This window comes from Myotis yumanensis, unplaced genomic scaffold, assembly GCF_028538775.1.
Source record: "Myotis yumanensis isolate MYYU_CA2020_CCGP unplaced genomic scaffold, mMyoYum1.0.hap1 SCAF_1, whole genome shotgun sequence".
NCBI lineage: Eukaryota > Metazoa > Chordata > Mammalia > Chiroptera > Vespertilionidae > Myotis > Myotis yumanensis.
This window is the reverse complement of record NW_027223752.1, coordinates 50,468,101-50,491,288: the sequence shown is the minus strand read 5'-3', so window position 1 is coordinate 50,491,288 and position 23,188 is coordinate 50,468,101. Positions and strand designations below refer to the sequence as shown.

Below are 23,188 nucleotides of genomic sequence, written 5' to 3'. Positions count from 1 at the left end.
CCATAGCACCCTACCCTATCATGGGATCCTTCTACTGTGGAAAATGTGCCCACGCGGTTATTCCTTAGTTATGTGTTTTGTGGATTATCCACTCTGCAAGGCTGGTTTGATCCCAGGACACTGGTGTCTTTGTTCGGTCTGCTTTCAGACCATAGGCCTTCAGAGGATGCCAACTGATGGCAGAACTCACATCAGGAATACAAATCCACTTCTAGAAGAAATGGTGCAAAATGTGTGAAATGAGTTGGCACTCTTGGCTTCTTTGCATTATTGGTGCCATTGCCTCCCTCTGGGAGGGCGGAAAGTAGAGAGTGGATGGTAGGTGCTCACCTGCTTCCCCAGGTGAGTCAATGCAAGTTCAGGGCTCAGGTCCCTGGGCTGGGGGAGGGGCTACATTCATCAGCCCAAGGGTGAGGAAGGAAGAGTTGATAAATCTCCCTGGCAGGACTCAGAATGCTCTCTGAGAAAGGAACGGGCAAGCTGGCAGGAGGATGCTGTGGGCTGGTAAATATCAGCAGTTCTCTGCAAGGCTGCTGTGCAAATGAGTGACACGAACAGCAAGGACAAGAGTTAACATCATCCTTACCTGTCCCCCATGTATCCCGCTGTGCAGTGGCACTGCCCAGTCACGTGGTCACACTGCCCTCCATGGTGGCAAGGACAGTCCTGGCTGCAGTTCTGGCCAAACGTCCCTGGTGGGCAAGGCTGGGCACACACTGCTCCCTGAAACAGAGGAGGAAAGACAGCATAGGTGGTGCTTCTGAGATGCAATCCTAAGGCCACTCTCTCCTGGAAGTGGCACTGTGGCTGCGGCCTAAGGGACCGCCCTGTTTCCTTAGTGGAACTTTCTCCCCAACCACAGACGCATAGAAAGTTGGACGTCATGATACCAAAGCCCCATTTCAGAGATGGGCAGACCGAGGCCAATTTGTTTATCTAGTTATTTAGCACACATTTATTTATTGTCTGTTACATACCAGGCACTGTTAGACACTAAAGATATAAAAATATGATTAAGACTTGATTCCTGTCCTCCCAGTGCACTGGGAAGCGAGACAAGGTAAAGCAGGGAACTAAAGTATCAGGTGCGAAGTGCTCTCACATTGGTACGCAATAAAGTGCTGAGGAAAAACAAAGAGACTATGATTAAACATGGTGATCTGGGAACATACATTTATCTCTACTTCTTTCCCAAGCCCACCTAATACCAGAGTAAAGGGGGGGAGATATAAACTTATAAGGACTAAAGGGATGGGGAGGAGACTATAGAGAATGAGAGCTGTCACTCTTGGAAGGAAAAGCAGATGGAGGAACAGAACTGCTGAGATTTCTGCTTACTCAGCAATGCCCAGTGCCTGCAAGGGAGTGTGGGAAGACATCAGGTTGCTCTGTAACCTCAGAAAAGCTCAGGAATCAGAGACAGCAGGAACCTCGGAAGGCCAAGGTGCAGGTGTGATAAAACAGAGAAAGCACTATTTGAAAACGTATGAAAGAGGGAATTAGCCCTAGCCGGTTTGGCTCAGTGGATAGAGCATCGACCTGCGGACCAAAGGGTCCCGGGTTCGATTCCAGACAAGGGCATGTACCTTGGTTGCAGGCTCCTTTCAAGCCTAGGCCCTGGTCAGGGCACATGCAGGAGGCAACCAATCGATGTGTTTCTCTCATATTGATATTTCTCTCTATCTTTCCCTTTCCCACCCTCTCTCTGAAAATCAATGGAAAAATATCCTTGGTGAGGATTTAAATAAAAAAGAGGGACGTAGACCCCAGATTTTTGTGCCCTCTTTTCAAATTAGCAAGGTTGGCCCACACAGGCTGTGGACACAGGGATTCCAAGCCGAGGGTGGGGTCCCATGGGAAACAGGGGTCCTGCAAAGCTCTTCCTGTGAAGGATCAGACCCTCTGCTCTCTTCCTTGCTCAGCTCCTAGAATGCAGATTCCCAGACTATACTCCCTGCGGCAGGATTCTGGAGGGTTCCTTTCGGGGACACTGAGAGCTCAGAAGGAAAGACATACAGATTCTGATATTTGAGGATCCCATCAGTCAACACACCTGGCATCTATCCCTGCACCCAGGCTTCCAACCAGCTTTTCTGGGGCTCATGGTAAAATCTGAGCAGGTGGCCAAGGAGCACCAGGTATTTGAAATGAGGCTCTAACATGAAAGAAGATTCTAACATGAAGAAGACTTGTTAGAAGAAGACTTCTAACAGGAAGGCTCTAACATGAAAGAAGACCAAAGCAGACAAATAGACAAAAGGAACAATGCAGGAAGCAAAGAAAACAGAAGAAAAACCTTTGCTCTCATGAAACTGAACGTCCTTATAGTTGTATGAAGAAATGTGGAGGAAAATGCCAGGAGAAACTAACAGATTTGAGTGTGGTCGCCTTTGGGAGTGGGCAGGGCATGACTTTCCTTTCTCTTAGTATTGCCGTGTGGTATTATAGTTAGGTAACTTTTAAAATATAACACGAATCTTAGATCTTTATCAAGCAGAAATCCTAGCCTGCTCTTGTCTCTTGCTGCCCTTCCAGCCTCTCCCCGGCCAGAGGTAGTTATTTCCCTTATGGAGATCGAGGATTCTCCCACAATTAATTAATCAATTAGTTCAACACACAATTATTAAGCACCGATAATTGCCAACCCTGAGGCAGCTAGTTTAGGCAGGAAAATCCTGCTGACCAGAGACATCTTTCAATATCATTCAATTTACTTGTAATGAATTAAGTGGGAGGCCTTTTAGCTCAGATGTCTCCTGCACACATAAGTCAGACAGCGAGGAGCTGAGAGGGGGAAGGAAGGACAGCGAGAGGCGTGGGTGTGTGAGGAGAGCAGCAGGGAAAAGCTACTCAGAGGAGGGGCCCCTCTTCCTCCTGGAGGAGGTGGGGGAGCCCGGGTGTGGCAGGGGCCTGTATTTCTCACTGCACCCCGCAAGCTTAGGGATTCTTGAGGGAGAGAGGAGTTTTTCTGGCCATCCTCTGAGTCGTCCTCTGCAGCCCTGGGGTGGACAAGGATACTCTGACCCTGAAAAAACATTCTGAGCCTTCTTGGGGCGGGGGCACTTATACCCCCATCTCCCTATTGCTGAGCACTGTGGGGCCCTCATGTACACACACACACACACACACACACACACACACACACACACGACAAGACCAAGGCTCCCTGAGGAGCCCAGTGGGAAAGTTTGGAGCACAGCGTGCTTCCTTCCAATATTTCCTGGGGGAACCAGGGATCCTTGTGAATGAATGCTTGATAGTCCCCAATTGCAGGCAACCCAGGTCTCTAACTCCTACACCCCGCCTTGGGCTTGAGCTCCTGAGGCCTTAAAGAATTTGATACCTTGGAAGACCTGCTGCTGGTGTGGTGGGAAGAACACTGGATTCAAAGTCAGGACTTGGGGTCAAATCCCAGTTCTACCTCTTCCCAGATGGCTGAGCTGGGACAAGTTATGTGATTGTTCTGAGCCTCAGTTTCTTCATCTATAAAATGGGAATGGTGACCCTGGTCTCCTAGGTGGTTGTAAAGATTAAGTGGGATTAGAGATGTGAAGGATCAGTGTCTTAAAGAGCAGGCCCTTAATTAATTCCACCCAAGCAGACATCTGATGAGGTGGTGTGTGTTAGGAGCCCAGTATAACCTGGGACTGAGAGGAGTGGAAAAGAACCACATAAACTAGTCCATCACTGCTGGTTAGAAGAACAGCTTTTTGGGGAGAGGCGGGGTGGGGGGGGGGGGGCGGCAGAGCAGGCAGGAACGTATCATCTTAAGAGAGGGCTGTGTTCAATATGGTTTCCCTCCAGCTCCTATGAGCTGAATTGTGTTTTCCCAAATTCATATATCCTAACCCCAGGGCCCCAGAATGTGACTGTATTTGGAGATGGGGCCGTTACAGAGGTAATAGAGTGAGGTCCTTAGGGTGGGTCCTAATCCAATATGACTGATGTCCCCATAAGAAGAGGAGATTGGGACACAGAACAGGGACAGAGGGATCATGTGAGGCAGCCATCTACCAGCCAAGGAGAGGAGCATCGGAAGGAACCAACCCGCCGACACCTTGACCTCAGACTTCTGGCCTTCAGATCTATGAGAAAGTAAATGTCTGTTGTTCAGGCCACCCAGCCTGTGCTCACAGACTAACACACCTGCCCTATGGCCAACTAAGTGCGTGTCTCCAATTGTAGAGGGACCCTGGGCTGCGTGTCGTCTGGGAGGTTGGAGATGCCGTGAGGCGATAGTCCTCCTCTCAGAACCGGTTAGACCTGTTCACTGGTTTTGTCAAAAGCTGGAGGACAGTGACTAAAGGGAGCATGAAAAAGGAGAGGGCTGAGATGGTAAAAGGGCTCAAGGCCATGCCAATGAGACATCTCAGCCTCTCCACGCATCTGAAGGCGTTTCTAATGATCACTGTGGTCCTGGGCAGCAGAGATGCGGGGCCACAGGCCAGGGCATGGGGCTTCAGAATCATCCTCCTCAAACCTGAGCTTCTATGATTCCACAACCTCAGCTCCAAACACTGCTCCTTGGCCCTCCATGGTAACTGATCCTCCCTCTTCGGGCCTGTTGTTCTCATGTGTGTGAGGGTGTCTGTGCATGGGTACATGCACACATTATAGCCAGCCTCCTCCATCAGACTGGGAACTCCTATGGGAGTGATCACATCTCCTGCCACCACGTCCATCTGCAGTGCCTGCTCTCATCAAGCTACTCACACCTGGTTTCTCTCCTCTGAAAGGTCTGAGAGCTCAGAAAAAGAGAGGAAGTAATTCCCCAGGCTCTTTGCAAAGCCGTCCACTGGAATGGGCTCAGCACAGCTGGGCAAGTGAAGTGTCCCATGGGCATATTCAGGGCCTGGTGGCAGGAATCCCCAGGTGGGAAGGGGGGGGCGGCGGCACTGGAGGGCCAGGCTCCTGGCAGCTCCTCTCCAGCTCTGCACAATGCCTCGGTTCCTTGGGGAGCTGCACTGTGTGAGTTAGTAACTGTAGTCTTTAGATCTGATTGTGGCATCCAGATAACACAAACAGGAGCCAAAGGAAAGTGAGGCCCTGGGGGAGGAAAAAGGGAGGACCCTTCTGCTCAGCACCCTCTCCTTGGCCCCAACCCTCTCTGGGAGGGGCCTCCGGCACTGGGACTCTGCATACCCGGGGGTATTAATAATTCATACAAATCGGCAAGTTAAATGCTGTGTCAAAAATAGAAATGCAATCGTCTACAATAAAATTAAAAACATAAAGTCCCCAAATCCAAAGCTTCTATTGACAGAGTTTCCTGTCTCACTGTGCTGGGGACAAAAACACATCTCTCCATGTGTTGGCTTCCTCCCTTCCCCGGCTTCGATCCCCAGCCTCCGTCAGTCTCTCTAGAGGCCTCTACAGGCTCAGGGCCTGTTCTCTGGGACCACGTCCTGATCGTCTTGATCTGACCTCACTGCCTGCTGCTGGGCCTCTGAGGACCAGCGGAGGGTGCTGGGATTCTGGAAGCTGGCCGGAGGTGGGAGAGGTGGGCGGGTGTGGGAGAGGTGGCAGCAGCCCCTCTGTCTCCTCAGAAGAGACAGAGAGACAGACAGACAGACAGACACCAAGGGTTGGGATTCAGGAGTCAGGAGGCCTGGATTCTAGCTCCACCTCCCTCCCAACCAGCAGTGTGACCTTGGGCAGGTCACTTACCCTCTCTGGGCCTTGGCTTCCTCACCTGGGAAAGGAAGGTATTGATAGACCAATGGTGTTCAAACCTTTTTAAAGCTGAGAAACCCTGTTTTTATGAGAAGTCTCCCCTAGAACCTCAACAGAGAAAGTACACATAGATTAAAATGGAGAAGTGGGAGTGTGTGGGAGCCAGAGGCCTAATTATTAGGCTCCCGCCCCCACTCTCACCCCCAAGAAACCCAAGGATTCTGTGAAACACAGAAGGAACTCCTATGGTCTCGATCAATTATTTCCAAATGCAGAGCTGCAGACACAGTTGGCTGCCGCGGAATCAGCTGGGAGCTTATTAAAAATTGAGTTCACTGGGCCCCACAAGGTCTCTGGTGGAGCCTGGGAATCTGCATTTAACACAGGCCCCGCGACTCTAGTGTGCAGCCGGGTTTGGGTGCTGCTGGGCCAGATGCTCCCCCAGGTCCTTTCCTGCCCTAAAAAACTCTGGCCAACCTGTACCTGTGTCAATGGGCCCTGCAGGCGTCCCTCCTGTCTGCCCCGTGACCTAGACGGGCACAGCCTCCCGAAATATTCTGCTCCTGCTCAGCAGCCCTGTCCTCTGGGGCTTTGCAAAGCTTCAGACCCCAGGATGAGGCCCCCAGCTGTCACTGAGCTTCCCCCAAACAGGAACGTCAGGGACTCGCTGCTTCTGAGGAGCGTGGGTCTATGGACGGTGAGGAGGGGCCCGGGCTTGCGGGGCATTTGGCTAAAAGGCGGCTGTGGATTGTCTGTGGCATCCAGATAACACAAACACGTGCAGAGCGCTTGAATTTTCAAGGCACTTTGGACATGCACTGCCTCCTCTGAGCCTTCTGCCAGCCCCGGCCGCTAAGGAGGGCAGGGCTGCCTGTTGTTATGCCCATTTTGCACATGGGAAGGCAGACACCAGAGTACCCGAGGGTTTTTTTTTAACATGAGACCTAAATTTAGGCCTGTGAAATTATAAATCCCACTGCCTTTCCCACAAGGGTAGTTCCCAGACACGAGACCTGGATTGCTTGAGCCTGCATCAGAATTGTCTGGAGCACGTGTTAAAATGCAGATTCTTGAGTCCACAGAATCAGAATGTGTGTGTGTGTGTGTGTGTGAATGTAGGGGTTGGAGGCTGGGAACCTGAAGTTCTGCAAATGCAGATGATCCATACCCTGCTGTCTGTCTCCTTACCTCTTCCATCCATACACCATGCTTTTTCTGCCACTTCTGGCCCAGAACCCATGGCAGCTCAAGTGAGTACCTATGCCCAAAGACAGAGCCCATCTATGAGAAGAATTCAACAACTTATCACGTGATGGGCCACAGATTCAGAGAAGTCAAGTAACTTGCCCCGGGACACACAGCACTTAGATCGTAGACCTGGAATTCAAAGCTGTGTCCAAGGCAGTGTCTAATGATGCCTATGACTATAAATAGGAGGGAGGCTATTTAGGGTGGGAGAGGAATTTAGCCCTCCAGGGTGTTAGTGAATGACATTCGGACCTCTTACAGTACCCCACCCAGAACCACTTACCGTCCAGCCTGGGGGGCAGGCACACTCTCCAGTGATGTGGTGGCAGGTGCCCCCATTCTGGCAGGGGCAGCGCAGCTCACAGTGAGCCCCATGGCTCCCAGGTGGGCACAGCTCCTCGCAGCTGCGTGGGGAAGAAGAGGTGTTAGATGCAACAGCACCAGTGCTGCCAGTCCCAAGGTTCCAGGGCTCCCTAGGAATTAGTGTACTAGGCACAGGTCAGCTGCGATGCAGTCCCGCTTCCTGCCAGGAGGGGGAAGCAGGGCTCAGACATAATGAACTGGACTGTGTGCCTGGGCCAGGACCTGTGGAAGGACGTAGGTGCTTTCAGTGTAAACACAGTGTTCCTCTGGGAAGGAGGGCTGAGGAAGGCTTCCCTAAGGAGACCTTCCACTTGGGCCTTGAAGTTGAAGCTCGTTTCACTGGGAGAATGGAAGGGCACGGCAGGCGGAGGAACAGCATGGGCACAGACACAGAAGTGGCCATGGATCCTGCCTTCAAGAGTCTGCCTAGATTCAGAGAGAGGGAGAATCTGGGGCACACCTCAGGCCAGGCTCTGGAAGGCTCCCAGTTACCACGACAGGCTCATGTGCAGGAATGGGCATGGGGTCGTGGCCTTGGGTCTTAGTCCAGTGACCCTGGCCTCTGACTGGAGCTAGCCCTGCAGCTGGCCAGACATAGGGGCAGGGACCGCCCTCAATCAGGATCTAGGGCTTCAATGAGTGTGTGTGTGTGTGTGTGTGTGTGAGAGAGAGAGAGAGAGAGAGAGAGAGAAAGAGAAAGAGACTTCAATCTTGCCTCTGATTGGGTCTCAACAAAGCAGTCTTAGAGGTCCCCTGACAATACAGACTCTCCAGGGAGCCAGAGTCTCTATTTGGGGTCTGAGGGAAGGAGGTAGGGGAGAGAAACAGGCAGAGTAAACTACCCAAATCTATGCATGGTATCTGGCCAGGGCCCTCACCCCCTCTGGTTTAAGTGGCCTGGAAGCGCCAGGACCCAGGTGAGCAGAGGCATGTGGGTTATGGTCAGAACAGAATCACAAGGTACGGTCTGGGCCCTGACCAGCAAGGGACTCCTGGGAGGAGTTTAGTGAGCTCCTCTGGCCGTGGGATGCCCCGCCCTTCCATGCAGAGTCCCAGCTCGCACCATTGACCCCATGGCGTGAGCGAGGTCTGGGCATTTAGCCTCTGCAGATTTAGGGTGAGAGACCAGGATATTTTACAGCCAGGACTATCCCGGCCTTCCAGCTGTTAGCCACCGCCCTGCCCACCTGCAAGGAGCACGTGGGGACCATGCAGCTGCCAACAGGCCAGCGGGACCCACCCCCTTCCCCACCCTGCTGCCACTTGACTCACTAGACACCGGTGTAGCCGGGAGCGCAGAGGCACTCGCCGGTGCGCGGGTCACAGCTGGCGCCGTGGCGGCACTGGCAGGGCAGCTGGCAGCCCTTGCCGTGGGTGCCGGGCGCGCAGAGCTCCTCGCAGCGCCAGCCTCGGAAGCCAGGGGCACACACGCAGGCCCCCGTGATGGGGTTGCACAGGGCGCCGTTCTGGCACTGGCACCGGTTGCTGCAATGGGGGCCCCAGTGGTCGCTGTCGCAGCCTGCAAGAGAGGAGCGGGTCAGGGTGAGGGCCCAGTGGACTCTCCTTGGGATGGGGGCGGGGGAACTAAGCCGAAGCGGCCTTCCATCTCTGCTTCCCTCTTCCCCAGTAGGCGGCAGTGAGGGGGTGTCTGGTGGAAGCTTTGGCACCTCCTAGCCTCCATCAGCTCTTCCCCAAGCCAGCAGAATAATCAGTCACACAGGCTAAGAAGTTGACTTCTTCAACGCTTCTCCCAGTCCCGACCAGCCCGTTCCAACCAATGCCCCCCGAAGCCCCTCCCCTGTATCAACCTTCTGGAACTGCCCTCGGGGGGACCTCCCTCTGCCTTTGCTAAACTCTTCTCGTTGGCGGTCTCTGTTCCTCTCCGCCAGGCCCTTTTTTAGGGTCTGCCACTCCTCTTCTCTGTGGCCCTCCTCCTCTGGGGGACCTCCCCAGGCCTGTTCCCATCTCTCTACCTTTCCCTCTTGTTCTGAGACTCATTAGTTTTCTCACCTCTTGCACCTCACCTTCTATGAGCATGTCTTCTAACTTCCTGCCCCTCCCCTGGCTCCATCTTTCAGTCACCCCTCCCATCTCTCTCTCCTGCTGCTTTTCCCCCGATCAATACTGCCTACACCCCTGGTTGCTTCATCTTCAGTTCAATTTCATTACTTTTCAGGCAGCCAACTTCAGAAGGAACAGGAAAAAGAAATGTTTCCCTGCGAGGTGACAGACAGCCTTCAAGATCGTTATATGTAATTAAATGTTTCAAAGAGTGATATCTGAGCCAGCTTTGCAGACATTCACTCGATAGCTGTGAAAAGGAGCTGAATAGCAGAGCCCCAAGCAGGTCACCCAGCCTGCTGCCGCTGCCCACTCTGCTCCTCAGCTGGTGCACACAGGGCACACAACAACAAGATGTCCTCAAACTCTTGCCTCATTCACTCAAATCCTGGAGCAGAGATGAATGTGGAGTTCAGGCATGGACAGGCACAAATGATGGTCAATGGAGGGGAAGACTGTCCTAGCGAAGGAGGACAGGCAAGGCTTCCTGGGAGAGGAGGCACCAAAAATGAGCTGTAACAGGTGACTCACTCGTCTGCCTTATCGTGGTGACCAGCGGTCCCAGTTTCAGCACTGAAAGTGCCGTATCCTAAGAAACCCTCAGCCCTGGGCAACTGGAATGGCTGGTCACCCTATTGCCTGAAGACAATGAGGTGGGTAATTGACCTTTGTGCTCCAGTGATTCTAGGGTTCAGATTCAGAGAGGAAACCGAGCATGGGAGTGGGATTGGGGCAGCTCAGTATGAGCAAATAGACAGCGGCGCTCAGTATTGGGCATGCACAAGAGCACAAGGTTCTTCAAGCCGGTGAGCGGATCTTTGGGGACTACCAACCCCCCTGCATGTACCTGCCACTTGCTGACTAGGGTCAAGTGATCAATGTCATGGAGCCTGTCCATCATCCTTTAGTACAGTGGTTCTCAACCTTGGCTGCACATTAGAATCACCTGGGAATCTTTTCAAAATCCTGATTTCTGGGCCTCATCATTAGTAACAAAGAAACAGAATTTCCGGAGGATGAGGCCCAGAAATCAGGATTTTAAAAAGATTCCCAGGTGATTCTAATGTGCAGCCAAGGTTGAGAACCACTGCTTTAGTAGATGGAACCATGTGGAGAGCGACTACAGTGTTTGGACAGGTTATGGTCCGAACCTGTGGTCCCACGTGGCTAAGTGATATAAGCTGCAGGAGGTGCAGCAAGTAAACAAAGCTTGATCAGGTGCATGTAATTGAGTAGATTGGAAACCCAGGCGAATGTTGTAACTATCTTGACCACGCCCTTACTTTGCCTCGTGGAATCTGGCTATAAAATAAAGACTCAGCTTACAGGCCGTGGCACTGTCTCTCTCCATCAGAGGGGGCAGCGTCCCACCCAGACCCAGCTTTCTTCTCTTGTCTGTCTTTTCTTAATCCTTCACCACCCCTCTCAGGCTCACCGAACCTGGCTATGCTGGCATGGCACATACAGAGCCCAACGTGGGGCCTGAGTTCGGGGGAACTAAAATTGCAAGGTGAAAGGAGGCTCCCTTGAGGCACGTGCAGAAAGTAAAAGTAAAATGAAAGTAGGGTAGGGAGTGGGGTTTGGTAGTCGCTGGGTGTAAAACATGGGAAATTCAGGATCTCAGGAAGGGGATCCCTAAAACAATGCTTAGTGAAGCATTTTTAACTTAAGTTTTGTTAGGAACTGTAAAGCAAAGGATGGAAGTCCTGGTCAGCGAGATGCTTATAGCCAGGCCAGGGCATTTTGTTAAGGACTGTCTGCTGTGGTCGGTGGTTGCCGACCTCAGTATGAGTTTTGACTGTTCGATGACCTGATAGCTCCCTGGAACTTTGGGTCTGTGTGGGACGCCAGACTCAGCGTTGGAGGTCTCCAGCTCTACAGGACCGAGGGCTGCTCGCTTGCAGGAGACAACTCCATGCAGCAGCAGCTGAAGAAGCTGAGGAAGGGACCAGACTTCCACCGGCGCCGACGGGGCTGACTGGGACTGGTGCCGGCTCAGTCCCAAAGCCAACCGTCCAAGCAGCCTGATCCTCAGAATCCAGGGGCGACGACATCTCTGAGAGGAGCCAGAGCATGGTCAGCAGCCTGAATGCCAAGGCCATCCCGCAGAGGCTCGCCGACCTGCGGCAGCTGTGGGGCCTCCTCATGGAGGAGACGGAGAAGCGGCACCGGCAGCTGGAGGAGGTGCAGGGGACCCAGAGAAGCTCCTTGTCCCTCCGTTCAAAAGACTGAGAGTTGCGATGCAGAAGATCTACGCAAGGGACCGAGGTACCAACATGGGGTCAGCTGAAGAAGTCAGCAGCAGATGGTAGAAAAGCAAGGAGTGGAAGCTACTCCCTCAACCATGTTTCTGGCTATGCTGGCGTTGGTAAGCTGCCAGTGTTCTGTAAAGTCTGCGCAGCCAAATCTGAGGACTCTGAGTCGATATCTACCAGCAGCAAAAGGAACTTTAACATGTCTGTAGTTTGATTTCTCTATTGCTGTGTTACATTGGCATTGTTTTGTTACTGTTTTGTTAATAGCCAGAGTTCTGTTCTCTCTTGTTGCTGTATTACATTAACATTACTGTGTTGGTTGTTTCGTTAATAGCCAGTTTTGTTCTTGATGTTTTGGTTATGCTGCATATTTGCCTACAGCTTTTGATGATGTAAATGAAAGTGTTTGTTTTTTTTTTTAAAAAAAGAGGGAGTTGTGAATAGCAGCTACAGTGTTTGCACAGATTATGGTCCGAACCTGTGGTCCCACGTGGCTGAGTGATACAGGCTGTGGGAGGTGCAGAAAGTAAACAAAACTTGATCAGGTGCATGTAATTGAATAGATTCGAAACCCAGGAGATCATTGTAACCATCTTGACAATGCCCTTACTTTGCATCATGGAATCTGGCTATAAAATAAAGACTCGGCTTGCAGGCTGTGGCACTGTCTCTCTCCACCAGAGAGGGCAGCGTCCCACCAGGCCCACCTTTCTTTTCTTGTTTGTCTTTCCTTAATCCTTCACCGCCCCTCTCAGGCTCACCGAGCCTGGCTGTGCAGGCGTGGCACAAAACCATGCCAGGCCCCATATCCTAATCACCCTATTTTGTTTTATCCCTTCTTTATCTGTGCCCCAAATATTCACACATACAAACTGAGCTGCCAAGTTATGAGTGAACATCCCCGTCTATTTTCCACCTGGCACCACTACCGTGAATGAGGCATAAATCAAGTACAATAGCCAAAGGAATTTTGAGAAAGAAGAGCAAAGCTGGAGGCATCATGCTTCCTGATGTCAAACTATATTACAAGCTATAGTAATCCAAACAGTATGGTATTGGCTTAAAAACAGACACATAGGTCAGTAGGACAGAATAGAGAGCTCAGAAATAAACCCATGCATACATGGTCAACTAATTTACAACAACGGAGCCAAGACTATACAATGGGGAAAGAACAGTTTCTTCAATAAATGGAGTTGGGAAAACTGGACAGGCACATGCAAAAAACAAACAAAAACTGGGCCACTATCTTACACATAGATAAAAATTAACTCAAAATAGATTAAATATTTGAATGTAAGACTTAAAACCATAAAACTCCTAAAAGAAAACATGGGCAATAGGTAAGCTCCTTTATCATGAGTCTTAGCAATGATATTTTTGGATTTGATACTAAACGCAAAGGCAACAAAAGCAAAAATAAGTAAATGGGGCTACATAATACTAAAATGCTTCTGCACAGCAAAAGAAACCAACACAGAGACAACCTACCAAATGGGAGAAAACATTTGTAAACCATTTATCTGACAAGGATTAATATCCAAAATATATAGACTCATACAACTCAATAGCAAAAAGCAGACAATGTGATTAAAAAACGAAACGGATGGTGGTGGCCTTGACTAAGGTGGTAGCCATTGGGGTGGACAGAAGGGGACAAGAGGCCAGCTGCAGGTATGAGGTAGAAGCAGCAAGGACTTTGTGATTGACAGGGTGCTTAGGGAAGGAAGAGGAGGGAGAGGGCATGTCACCCCAGCTCTGGTTTAGACTGTTGGGTGGATATCGGAATCACATTCTTTACAGGAAACACAAGGGGAAGAGGAAATATTGGGGGGAACAGAAGGTTAATTTTGGTCATTGTCTAAGGGACATCTAAGGTGGCACTCAAAACCCGTTCACCTACCACTAACTGATGCACTAACATTTGTGTGCTTTCATTCTTCTACTCGTCCATCCAAAAAAGATTTAGCAAGGACCTGCTAGTGCCCTTGTGGAGTGTGCAGTCTAGAGGGGACCGAGCCACCGGAGCAGCCTGTATGGTGCACCGCGAAAGTGCAATCATAAGGGCAGTCAGGGCATTTGAGAAGCTCGTGTAAGCCTGACAACATGGGTGCTCAGACCACAGACTGGGTGAGTGTGTGTGCATATGCACGCGTACAGGTTTGTGTCCTCGTGTGTGTATGTGTGTTTTATGGGGCTCCTGAAAAATAAGCAGGGAGAGTACTATGTGTCACAGTAGAAAACCAAGGAAACAACTAAAAAGTGTAGACTAAAAAGCAAGCAACTTGTCAGCCATGAATATAGGGGCAGATAGCCCCTCGTATCCAATTTAAAATATTCCCATTAAGGGGTGTGTAATCCATTTCACAGACATTCCCTCCCCCTTCCCCACAGCGATTAAATGAAAAAAGGTTTGAGTTCACAGGGATGAGCTTCAGTTATCTAGAAAATCCACTTACAAACACCTCATCTCCCCCCCACCCCCAGCAATGACAGAAATGAGGCAGAGCCGCAGTGAGTCAATTATGCGCCCTGTTGAAGGTGAATACAAACTATCATTAAAATTACAACAGAATTTTGCATTCTTTCACAGATAATCACAAACTCTTCCCAATTTGGCCTTGGAATGGTCCTTACACACTTTTTTTTTTTCTTTCTGTCACAGATGCTCCTTCCTAATTACACTTGGCTTTGGCTGAGTTTTCAAGTGGCTGTATCTTCTCGGGCAGCTAGTGAGGGCTTGAGGGGCACCCAGAAGGGTGAGGCGGGCTTGTTCTGTTCCTGGGAGCTGGCCACTCCCCCGCCCCCCAGCCAGTGGGTCTCCCTGCTGGCCTCTTCAGACTGGGGGGCCCAGGCCTGGTGTGCTCTGGGCTCCCCGCGAGGGGGAGCGGCTCCACCACTCCCTCTCCACAGACAAGCTTTTACATGTGTACCTGCAGTGGAAACACATCGGGCCGTGAGATAAAGGGGTACAATACGTTTTCTGGTTTAGTAATTCTCAGAACAACCCATTTGTAGGGGGCGCTATTATTCTCCCCATTTTGCAGATCAGGAAACAGAGGCCCAGTGAGGTTAAATAGCTTATCCAAGGTTACAGAGTTAGGGAGTGACTGGGTGTCTGGGCTCCTAACCCCTGCTTCCTACTGGGTGTGGATGGAAGCGGGGACCTGGGATGTTGGCCGCCAGCCGGGCTTAAACAGCCACCTTGGATAGTTCACAGAGCGATGAGAAGGCACAGAGACCCATCTGCCAGGGGTTGGTTTATGTGTGAATGGTGGTCATAGGCCCGGGTGTTCCATGACTGGCCCAATTTCATGTAATTTTATTCTCTTCAGTCAAAGTAATTTATCTATTTAGAATACTTTCCACGTGATGAAATATATCTAACATACATTTTGTCATTTTAATCATTTCTAAGTGTACGGTGAATTCAGTGGCACTCATTACATTCACAGTGCTGTGCAACGATCACCACTATTTCCAAAACTTTTCCATCACCCCAGACAGGACCCCTGGAGCCATAAGCAATAACTCCCCATCCCTTCCTCCCTTCTGGTGACCTCTGTCTACTTCCTGTCTCTATGAGTTTGCCTATTCTGGAGATTGCTGTAAGCGGAGTCATACAATATTAGTCTTTTGTGTCTGGAATCTTTCACTAGCATCACGTTTTTAAGGGTCATCATGTTGTAGCACATGTTAGCACTTTATTCCTTTTCGTTGCTGCACAGTAATCTATCGTGTAAATACGCCACAATTTGTTTCTCTGTTCGTGTCTTGATGGACATGTGAGTTGTTTCTACCTTTTTGGCTATTGCGAATGCTGCTGCCATGAACTTAGTGTACTAAATAACTATTTATTAAAGGAACAACTATGTTTTTATGCCTTTATTGAGGTTCTTGATTAGGAACAACTTGGCTGAACATTGTTTCTTTTGTCACCACTTCTATTCGGTGGTGCCTGGTGTCAGATCTCCTCCATTAATTAGCCTGGGTTTCTGTGGGTTGCAGTGGGGGGGGGGGGGGGGCTGGTGTGTGTTCTTGTTTGTACTGTCCCTGCCCCCACACGCACACACAGCCCCACACAGCATCCCACCCAGAGCTGGGCACAGGCCGAGCGCCAGCAGTGCTGACAAGGGTGGTCCTTCTCCAGTGACCCAGGAGCCCCTCCCAGCTGCGGAGGACGGAGGATGTGCTCCCTCAGGCAGTGGTTCTCACCCTGGCTGCTCATTAGCATCACCCTGGAGGTTCTAAACTACACTCCGCCTGAACGTCACCCCTGGAACTTCTGATTTAATTATTCTGGGGTGGTGGAGCCCATTACAGGCCCTTAAAACATTCAGTCGGTGAGAACTACTGTCCTTCTGATAACCTGTGTTCTCACGGGTCCTCTCAGGGGGATGAGCAGGAAGACGTTGGGCGTGGGGGAGGGGGGGTGAGAGAGATGGATGGTTCCTCCCATTCCACAAACGGGAGTCCTGAGTCTCAGTGAGGAGAAGGGGGAGGGGGAGAGGTGGGGGATGAGGAAGAGAGAGAGGAGGAGCCGCTGAAGAGAAGGTCAAGGGTTAGGAAAGAAGCTGAATCCACTGATGCTGAGCTGCCCCGGCCAGTACTAGAGCCTGAGCCAAGCCCGCACCACCCCCCTCCCCTGCCCCCTTTAGCAACAGAAAGGCTTAACATGGTCCTAGCACCTCCCAGAAATGTGTCATGGTCCCCTGAGTCTGTTCCCCATGGTCCCCATGGTCCCTGTGCCCCCATCCATCCCAAGAAGAAGTAGGGGGGCTGACAGGTCATGGGATTGCTCCCAAGTTTACAAAGCAGCAGTCATGGAGGCAGAGATGGAACAGCAGCCACCAGAAGCCATTCCAGCTGATAAATAAAGTGACTTTCCAGTGAGCGAAGCCATTTGTCAACTGACTGGCCCCGACAAAAGCACAGGCAAATTCTCAGAGGTTGAGCCCCTCCATGCTTTCCAGACCCAACTTGCAATTCTGAGGGAGAATCAAAGGGTGGGTCCCAGCCAATGCTTTGCAATCCTGGCAGCCCCCACCTCCTCTCGCTGGGCCTCTGCTTTCACATCTGTAAAATGGGGGAGGGGTCATTAGGTTGTCATAGGCCAGTGGTTCTCAACCTTCCTAATGCCAAGACCCATTAATACAGTTCCTCATGTTGTGGTGACCCCCAACCATAAAATTATTTTCGTTGCTACTTCATAACTGTAATTTTGCTACTGTTATGAATCGTAATGTAAATATCTGATATGCGGGATGTATTTTCATTGTTACAAACGGAACATAATTAAAGCATAGTGATTAATCACAAAAACAATATGTAATTATATATGTGTTTTCTGGTGGTCTTAGGTGACCCCTGTGAAAGGGTTGTTCGACCCCCAAAGGGGTCGCAACCTATAGGTTGAGAACCCACAGATTGAGAACCGCTGTCATAGGCGATCCCTACAGTACCTCACAATAAAGAACTATGCTCTCCACCTGTCAGTGGTGTCCTCATTAAGAAACACCAGTAGGGCTCTGGGCGGATGGCTCAGTTGGTTGGAGTGTTGCCCTTACACCAGAAAGTTGAGGGTTTGATTCCCAGTCCGGGCACATACCTAGGTTGCGGGTTTGGTCCCCAGTCCGGGCACATACTGGAGGCAACCAATCAATGTTTCTCTACCACATCAATGTTTCTCTCTCCTCCCCCTTCCTCTCGCTCTAAAATAAAAAGAACATATCCTTGGGTGAGGGTTAAAAAAAGAAGAAAAAACACCAGTAGGTAAATGCTGGGGTCGCTCCCCATTCTGATTGAGATTCTATGCTCTGTTGCTAAATGTCCCCACTTGAGAAACAGGCCAGAGGGGACGGGGTAGGAGGTGTGCTTGTCCTTTTGTGGAAAAGAAAAATCTGAGGTGGTTACCCAGGCTCTGAATTGAGCCATTGCTCAGCTCCCTATCTTTCCACCACTTAGATGGCCGGAATTAAATATTAATAGACCAAGGTGCTGTAGATTAAAACCCAAATCTCCTGACACAGTCCCTAAGCCTAGAAGATGCTGACAGCACAGGATTATAATGATGTATCATTAGCTCCTAGTGATCCATTTATTACACTTGTTACTTCCTCTGTGTTATTTAATCACACTCTCTATATCTCCTTTTGAGCTCTGCGGGGAGGCAGGATTCACAGGGGCTGCGTGGAGTTCGGACGGCCCCTCCTTGGTTCACGCTGTCCTAGGAGGACAGGGGTGGAGGGGTACACACCCACATGCAGGAGGCACCCCCAACCCCGTGAGCTGCATTCTCACCTGGGTTATATTATTTAATTCTCTTACTGACCCTGTGCCATTTATTCATACACTGCTTTGTTCAAAAAAGGATTTGAGGCAAACCATCTGAGGCGATGATTATCCCATTTTTCAACTGAGAAAACTGAGTTTCAGAGACATGGGATAGCTAAGTAGACTTTCTCAACCTTGGCACGACAGGCATTTTGGCTAGAAAATTCTTGGTTGTGGGGCTGTCCTGTGCATTGTATAATTTTAGCAGCATGCCTGGCCTCTGCTTCCTCGATGCCAGCAGTGCCTTTCCCTCCACAATTGTTACAGCCCAAAATGTCTCCAGATATTGACAAATGTCTCCAGATATTGACAAATGTCTCCTTTGGGACAAAATTGCCGCTGATTGCAAAAGGCAGAGTTGAGAGCCAGAGACAGGTTTTCTTAGTCCTAGGCTTTACAGGTCATCTCATGTACCCACCCAGCCCATACACACATTTGCAAGTCAGGAAACTGGCTCAGAGAGGCTGAGTGACTGGCCTGTGGCCACACAGCCAATGCACTGGAAAGCCAGATTTGAGACTAGCTGGCCATGTCAACCTAAGGCTCTTTCCATCCCCCCACACCAGCTTTTGGGAGATGAGTTAGGCTCATTTCCTTGCTTGCCAAACAATTACTGAACACCTACTATGTTCTATGCTGAGAAGCCCACAGACGGTTTGAGAAACACAAACAAAAAGGGAAATGTTGACCCATCAGAACCTGGGGTGACTGGAGGGGTGCTGGGGCAGCTACAACTAGGAAGAGGGCCCTACTGTCAGGCCAGGGGTCAGGAGGCCCCGGGAGCTGGCAAGGTCTCAGGGTAACAGGGCTGGAGGAGGGAACATCAAAATGCCCGGAACAAAGTCAGTCGCTTCAGCTCATTACCTTCCTCAACCCCATCTTCACAGCCTTGACTGTAGCTCCAGGCAACCAAGTCCATTTTAAGCAGACGTTACGCCATCAAACTATCAGGAGGGAGTGAGGAGGCTCAGCAACTCCATTTCATCAGAGCCCTGCATCTCTCTGTGGCTGGATGCATCTGAGTCTGCCTGCCAGCCCATCCTCAGCACTGCATTCCTCAGGGTCTGCAGAGATCCCCTATTAGAATGGACGTGTTTGTGTAGGTGGACATGTGTGTGTGTGTGTGTGTGTGTGTGTGTTGGGGGCGGGGGTAATCAGTCACATTATGAAGCATTATCAGCCATTAACACCCCAGCTATCTGTTAATATCTGAGCAGCAATGAGCAGACCTGGGAGCCAGATTAGGAAGTGGGTGCGTGCATGTTAAGCTGCTTTTGGAGAGAGGAGAGGGGGCCTGTTCTGGATGTAGAATGCCACAGTATTGTGTGGACAGAATGGGAAAGAAAATTGGGGGTTAGTTCCTTTGCAGTGCCTCACTTGTTCAATTCAAGCCACGACTCCTCGGGTAGCTGCAAACATCCCCACTTGACCGAGGAAGGAACCGAGGTTAGGTGAGGCAGGTGACTGACCCATGATCCCACAGCCAGTGTGCGCTCTGGCCTGTTTCTCAGCCAGGGATATTTAACAGCAGAGCCTCAACTCGCAGCATCGGAGCAGCCCTGGGACACTGGGGCTTGTTCACACCCAGGCTCTCCTTGTACAAGAGGATAGCGGGGCCCAGAGAGGGACGGGTGGTCCCAGTCGTCAGTGAGAGGCAGGAAGGGTGACTGCAGGACCCCAGTGAGGTCTCTGGCCGTGAGGAGCAGAGGCGTTGGTGTGCACCCCGCAGGTACCCCCCTTCTAGAGCCCAAGCTGGAACTCACTGCTACCCCTCCAGCCTCAACACCTCAGCCCTCTGTACCTCAATGACCCCAGCACTTTTGTCTCGCACATGTCAGCTCTGGGGTCAGTGAGGCCGAGGGTGAGGGACAAGCTTGGGACCCAGGAGCCGGCCAGTGTGAGTCTACCCTCAGCTGCTCAACCCTCTCCCCCAACAGGCTTTTAATGAGGGCCCAGCTCCCGGCTGCCCAGCTCCCTCTGATCTGTCTGCCTCACTGCCTTTGAAGCTTCCCAGCCCCAAAGACCATTTATCTCCACAATTTGCCTAGAAAGCCTCATAAATCATGTCTGTGCACAGAGGAATTACCTCTTTGGAGAGCCTTTCAAAGGCAGGCGGCAAAGACAACACAGACCTGCCAGGGGCCCACCTCATCGGCCCGCACGCTGCCCAGCAGGGCCCGTCCCTCGCTTTCCTATGCAAGGGAAACAGGGGGAGCGCTGGGTGTGGGGGTGAGACCCCCACGTGTGGGCTCTGAGGGAAGTGAACTCACAGTCCAAGTGGAAAAGGACATGGGAAGGTCGTGGGGCCCAAGCCCATTTCCTGTGAGGGGTGAAATCCTTTGACAGCCTTGTCCACCAGTTTCCCACCATTCCAACCCTCTGACTTTCTTCAAACGGTGAGGTCTGGTCTGGTGGAAAGAGCCTCTCTCTGGCTCTGTCACCGGCCTTGGGCAAGGCAGCACCCTTCCAGGCCTCAGCGTCCCCTTGGCAAAGAGGATTAGCTCAGATGAGTGGATGTGTTAAGTTGTGACTCACTGAGTCCAAAGAGGTCCTATACCTTGGTTGGGGGTTGGGGCCATGTAGAGGGGCCCACAGAGCATTTTTATTGTTGTTAATTCTCACTGGAGGATATTTTTTCCATTGAGTTTTAGAGAAAGTGGAAGGGATTGGGGGGGGGGTGGGGGAGGGAGAAAGAGAGAGAGAAACATCAACGCAGAGAGACACATCCATTGGTTGCCTCCCAATTGATGCAATTCAGGTATATGTCCTTGACTGGGAATTAGACCCTCAACCCTTTCCCAACGCTGGAACCACTGAGCCATACCTGCCAGAACCCACAGGGCATTTTAGAGCTCAGGCTTGGCTCACCTGTTGCCCTGCTCCTGACGCAGCCGGGCCCTCCTCACTAGGTGGGAGGGAGGAGAGAGGGAGGAAGGCGTATTGAAGCAGCTCCTGTAGCTCATTTAGCAGGTCACCAGCACTGGGTGTGTGTGTTGGGAGGGGGGGCGTAAAGCAAGTTGTGATTTGGGCCAGGGCAGCCTGAAAAGTCATGTTTAGAGTCAGCTAGGAGAAGGGGGTGAGCCAGGGGCAGGGTGGACCTGGACTCTCTGCCCAGAGGCCTGGTGGAAGGCTGTTCTCACAGTGGGTGCACCAGCGCCTCCGCTGTCCCAGCGAAAGGGATTCACACCTGAGCCAAGTGTGCTTTCGGCACAGGCACTACCTGGAGCTGACGGTGCTCCTAGTGCTTTGGATCAGAGCGGTGGAATCTATTGAGAACTGCTTGGTTGTAAGGTCCAGACTGAGTGGGGCTGAGAAGGGTGGAGGGGCCTGGTAGGTCCCGGGGGCACAGAGTAATTAAAGTCAGGCACGTGCGTGGCCTCCGGGGGTCACGTGAGACACTGTGAGATGTGCTTGCTGGAGGTGGAAGTGCACTGGGAAATTGGGGTGCAGTGGGGAAGGGGTTCATCTGCCCAGGAGGGCCTTGTGCAAGAAATGGGATTTGATTTAGGCTCTAAAAAGAGGGATAGGATTCAGCAAGTGGGAACGCAAGGGGAAGGCAATCCGACTGGACCAGAAGCAAAGGCAAGGGAGGGCGAATTCCGGATGGAAAGCCACCAGGGAGGAGGGTGTACAGAGCCCTGGCGGGGTGCCTGGGAAGCGGCTGAGGGCTTTGATTCCCTGAAGGGAGGCGAGGCCACTGCTTCTCAAACTGCCCAAGGGGAAGGACCAGGTTTTTCGTTTTGTTTGTTTTCCAGTCCAACATGGACAGATACGTGGACTTGACGCAACATGACTCCTCTGCAGGTCACACTGTGTGACACTCACCATGGGGCTCTGACAACACCCACGCGAGGCTGTTCCCTGGTCAGCAGATGAGTCCACCAACCATGGGCTTGTCTGTCAGCAATGTCCAAGCTCAGAGGCACAGACTCAGGGATGTGGAGAACAGCAAACCCAAAGGAGGAAGCAAAGTGTTGAATCTCAGAGCACATGTGTGTGCTCTGAATTTCTGCTCACAGCCAGACACTGAATTATAGGCATAAAAATAATTTTTACGACAAAACAACAGAGTTAGGTTTGCCTCACTTTATACAGTCATTCTTCCAAGTTCTTGTGCAATTAAATTGCTATTTGGAATAACCCTGTTTATCTGTATACTTTTGACCTTCCAAAGCAGTGGTTCTCAACCTTCCTAATGCCGCGACCCTTTAATACAGTTCCTCATGTTGTGGTGACCCCCAATTTCATTGTTACAAATTGATTAATCACAAAAACAATATGTAATTATATATGTGTTTTCCAATGGTCTTAGGCAACCCCTATGAAAGGGTCCTTCGACCCCCAAAGGGGTCGCGACCCACAGGTTGAGAACCGCTGTTCCAAATCATCTCTATGCTTATAGGTCATTAAAACAAAGATTGGCATTCCCATTGCTCAGACGGATAGACTGAGGCCCAGAGAAGTGAAGTGGCTTGTCCAAGGCCATCGGTCTAGTTAGTAGGAGAGTTGAGACTCTAAGTACTGAGGCTCTGATCCCACCCACCATTCTCCACGGCACTGTTTCCCCGGTGGGGTCACTTACCATAGGGCCGCCTCTCAGTAGGACACTGTATCTCTGGTATTTGGGTCCCATGCTCAACTCTGTCTAGCTAGTTGTGTCATTTGTGAAATGGTCCATTTATCTCTGTACAAGGAGGGACTCTGAGAGCAACTCCTAGCTGGACCTGCCAGTCAGAGGACACTCTATCCATCACTGCTGGGCAAGGACCTCTGACTGCCCTACAGAGAGGAGGCCTGAGGGTGAGTGACAAATAGCTTTCCCTTCTATTGAGAATTATTATCAAAGGACAAGGACCTCCTGGGATCTGCTAAGGTTGAAGCCAAGGAAAGACACTCGTGCTGTAGCAGTAGGAGTTCTGATTAGCTGTCCATTTGTTCATTGGCTCCATAAAGCTTTATTGAATATCTACTATGTGTCAGGTACTGGAGATCAAGTGGGAAATAAAAGGTAACAGCCTAACAGCATAAATAAACAATAAGCAAATATAGACCTTTATTCTGGCCTCTGCTCAAACGACACCTCCTCAGAGTCGCGTTGGGCCACCCTTTCTAAGTTCTTTTTCCCTTCCCACTGGCTTTACCTTTTCTTTCTAGAATTCATTCTCTCTGATATCATATAATCACTGTATTATATATATTATTTTCATCCTTTTCTTTGTTGTCTGGGACTCCCACTAGGATGCCAACTCCACGAG

At 50.8% G+C, this 23,188-nt stretch overlaps 1 protein-coding gene across 6 annotated transcripts in view; it reads right to left on the bottom strand.

Annotated features, from left to right (window-relative positions):
- Positions 1-23,188, bottom strand: part of MEGF11 (multiple EGF like domains 11) — a 348,065-nt gene that overhangs the window by 70,857 nt on the left and 254,020 nt on the right. For all 6 annotated transcript variants that reach the window (XM_070420503.1, XM_070420522.1, XM_070420529.1 and 3 more), the window contains 3 exons: positions 8,557-8,803; positions 7,205-7,325; positions 587-723 (listed from right to left, as the gene is read on the bottom strand). In XM_070420503.1, the coding sequence (XP_070276604.1) occupies positions 587-723; positions 7,205-7,325; positions 8,557-8,803 (505 nt within the window). The remainder of the gene's footprint in view (positions 1-586; positions 724-7,204; positions 7,326-8,556; positions 8,804-23,188) is intronic.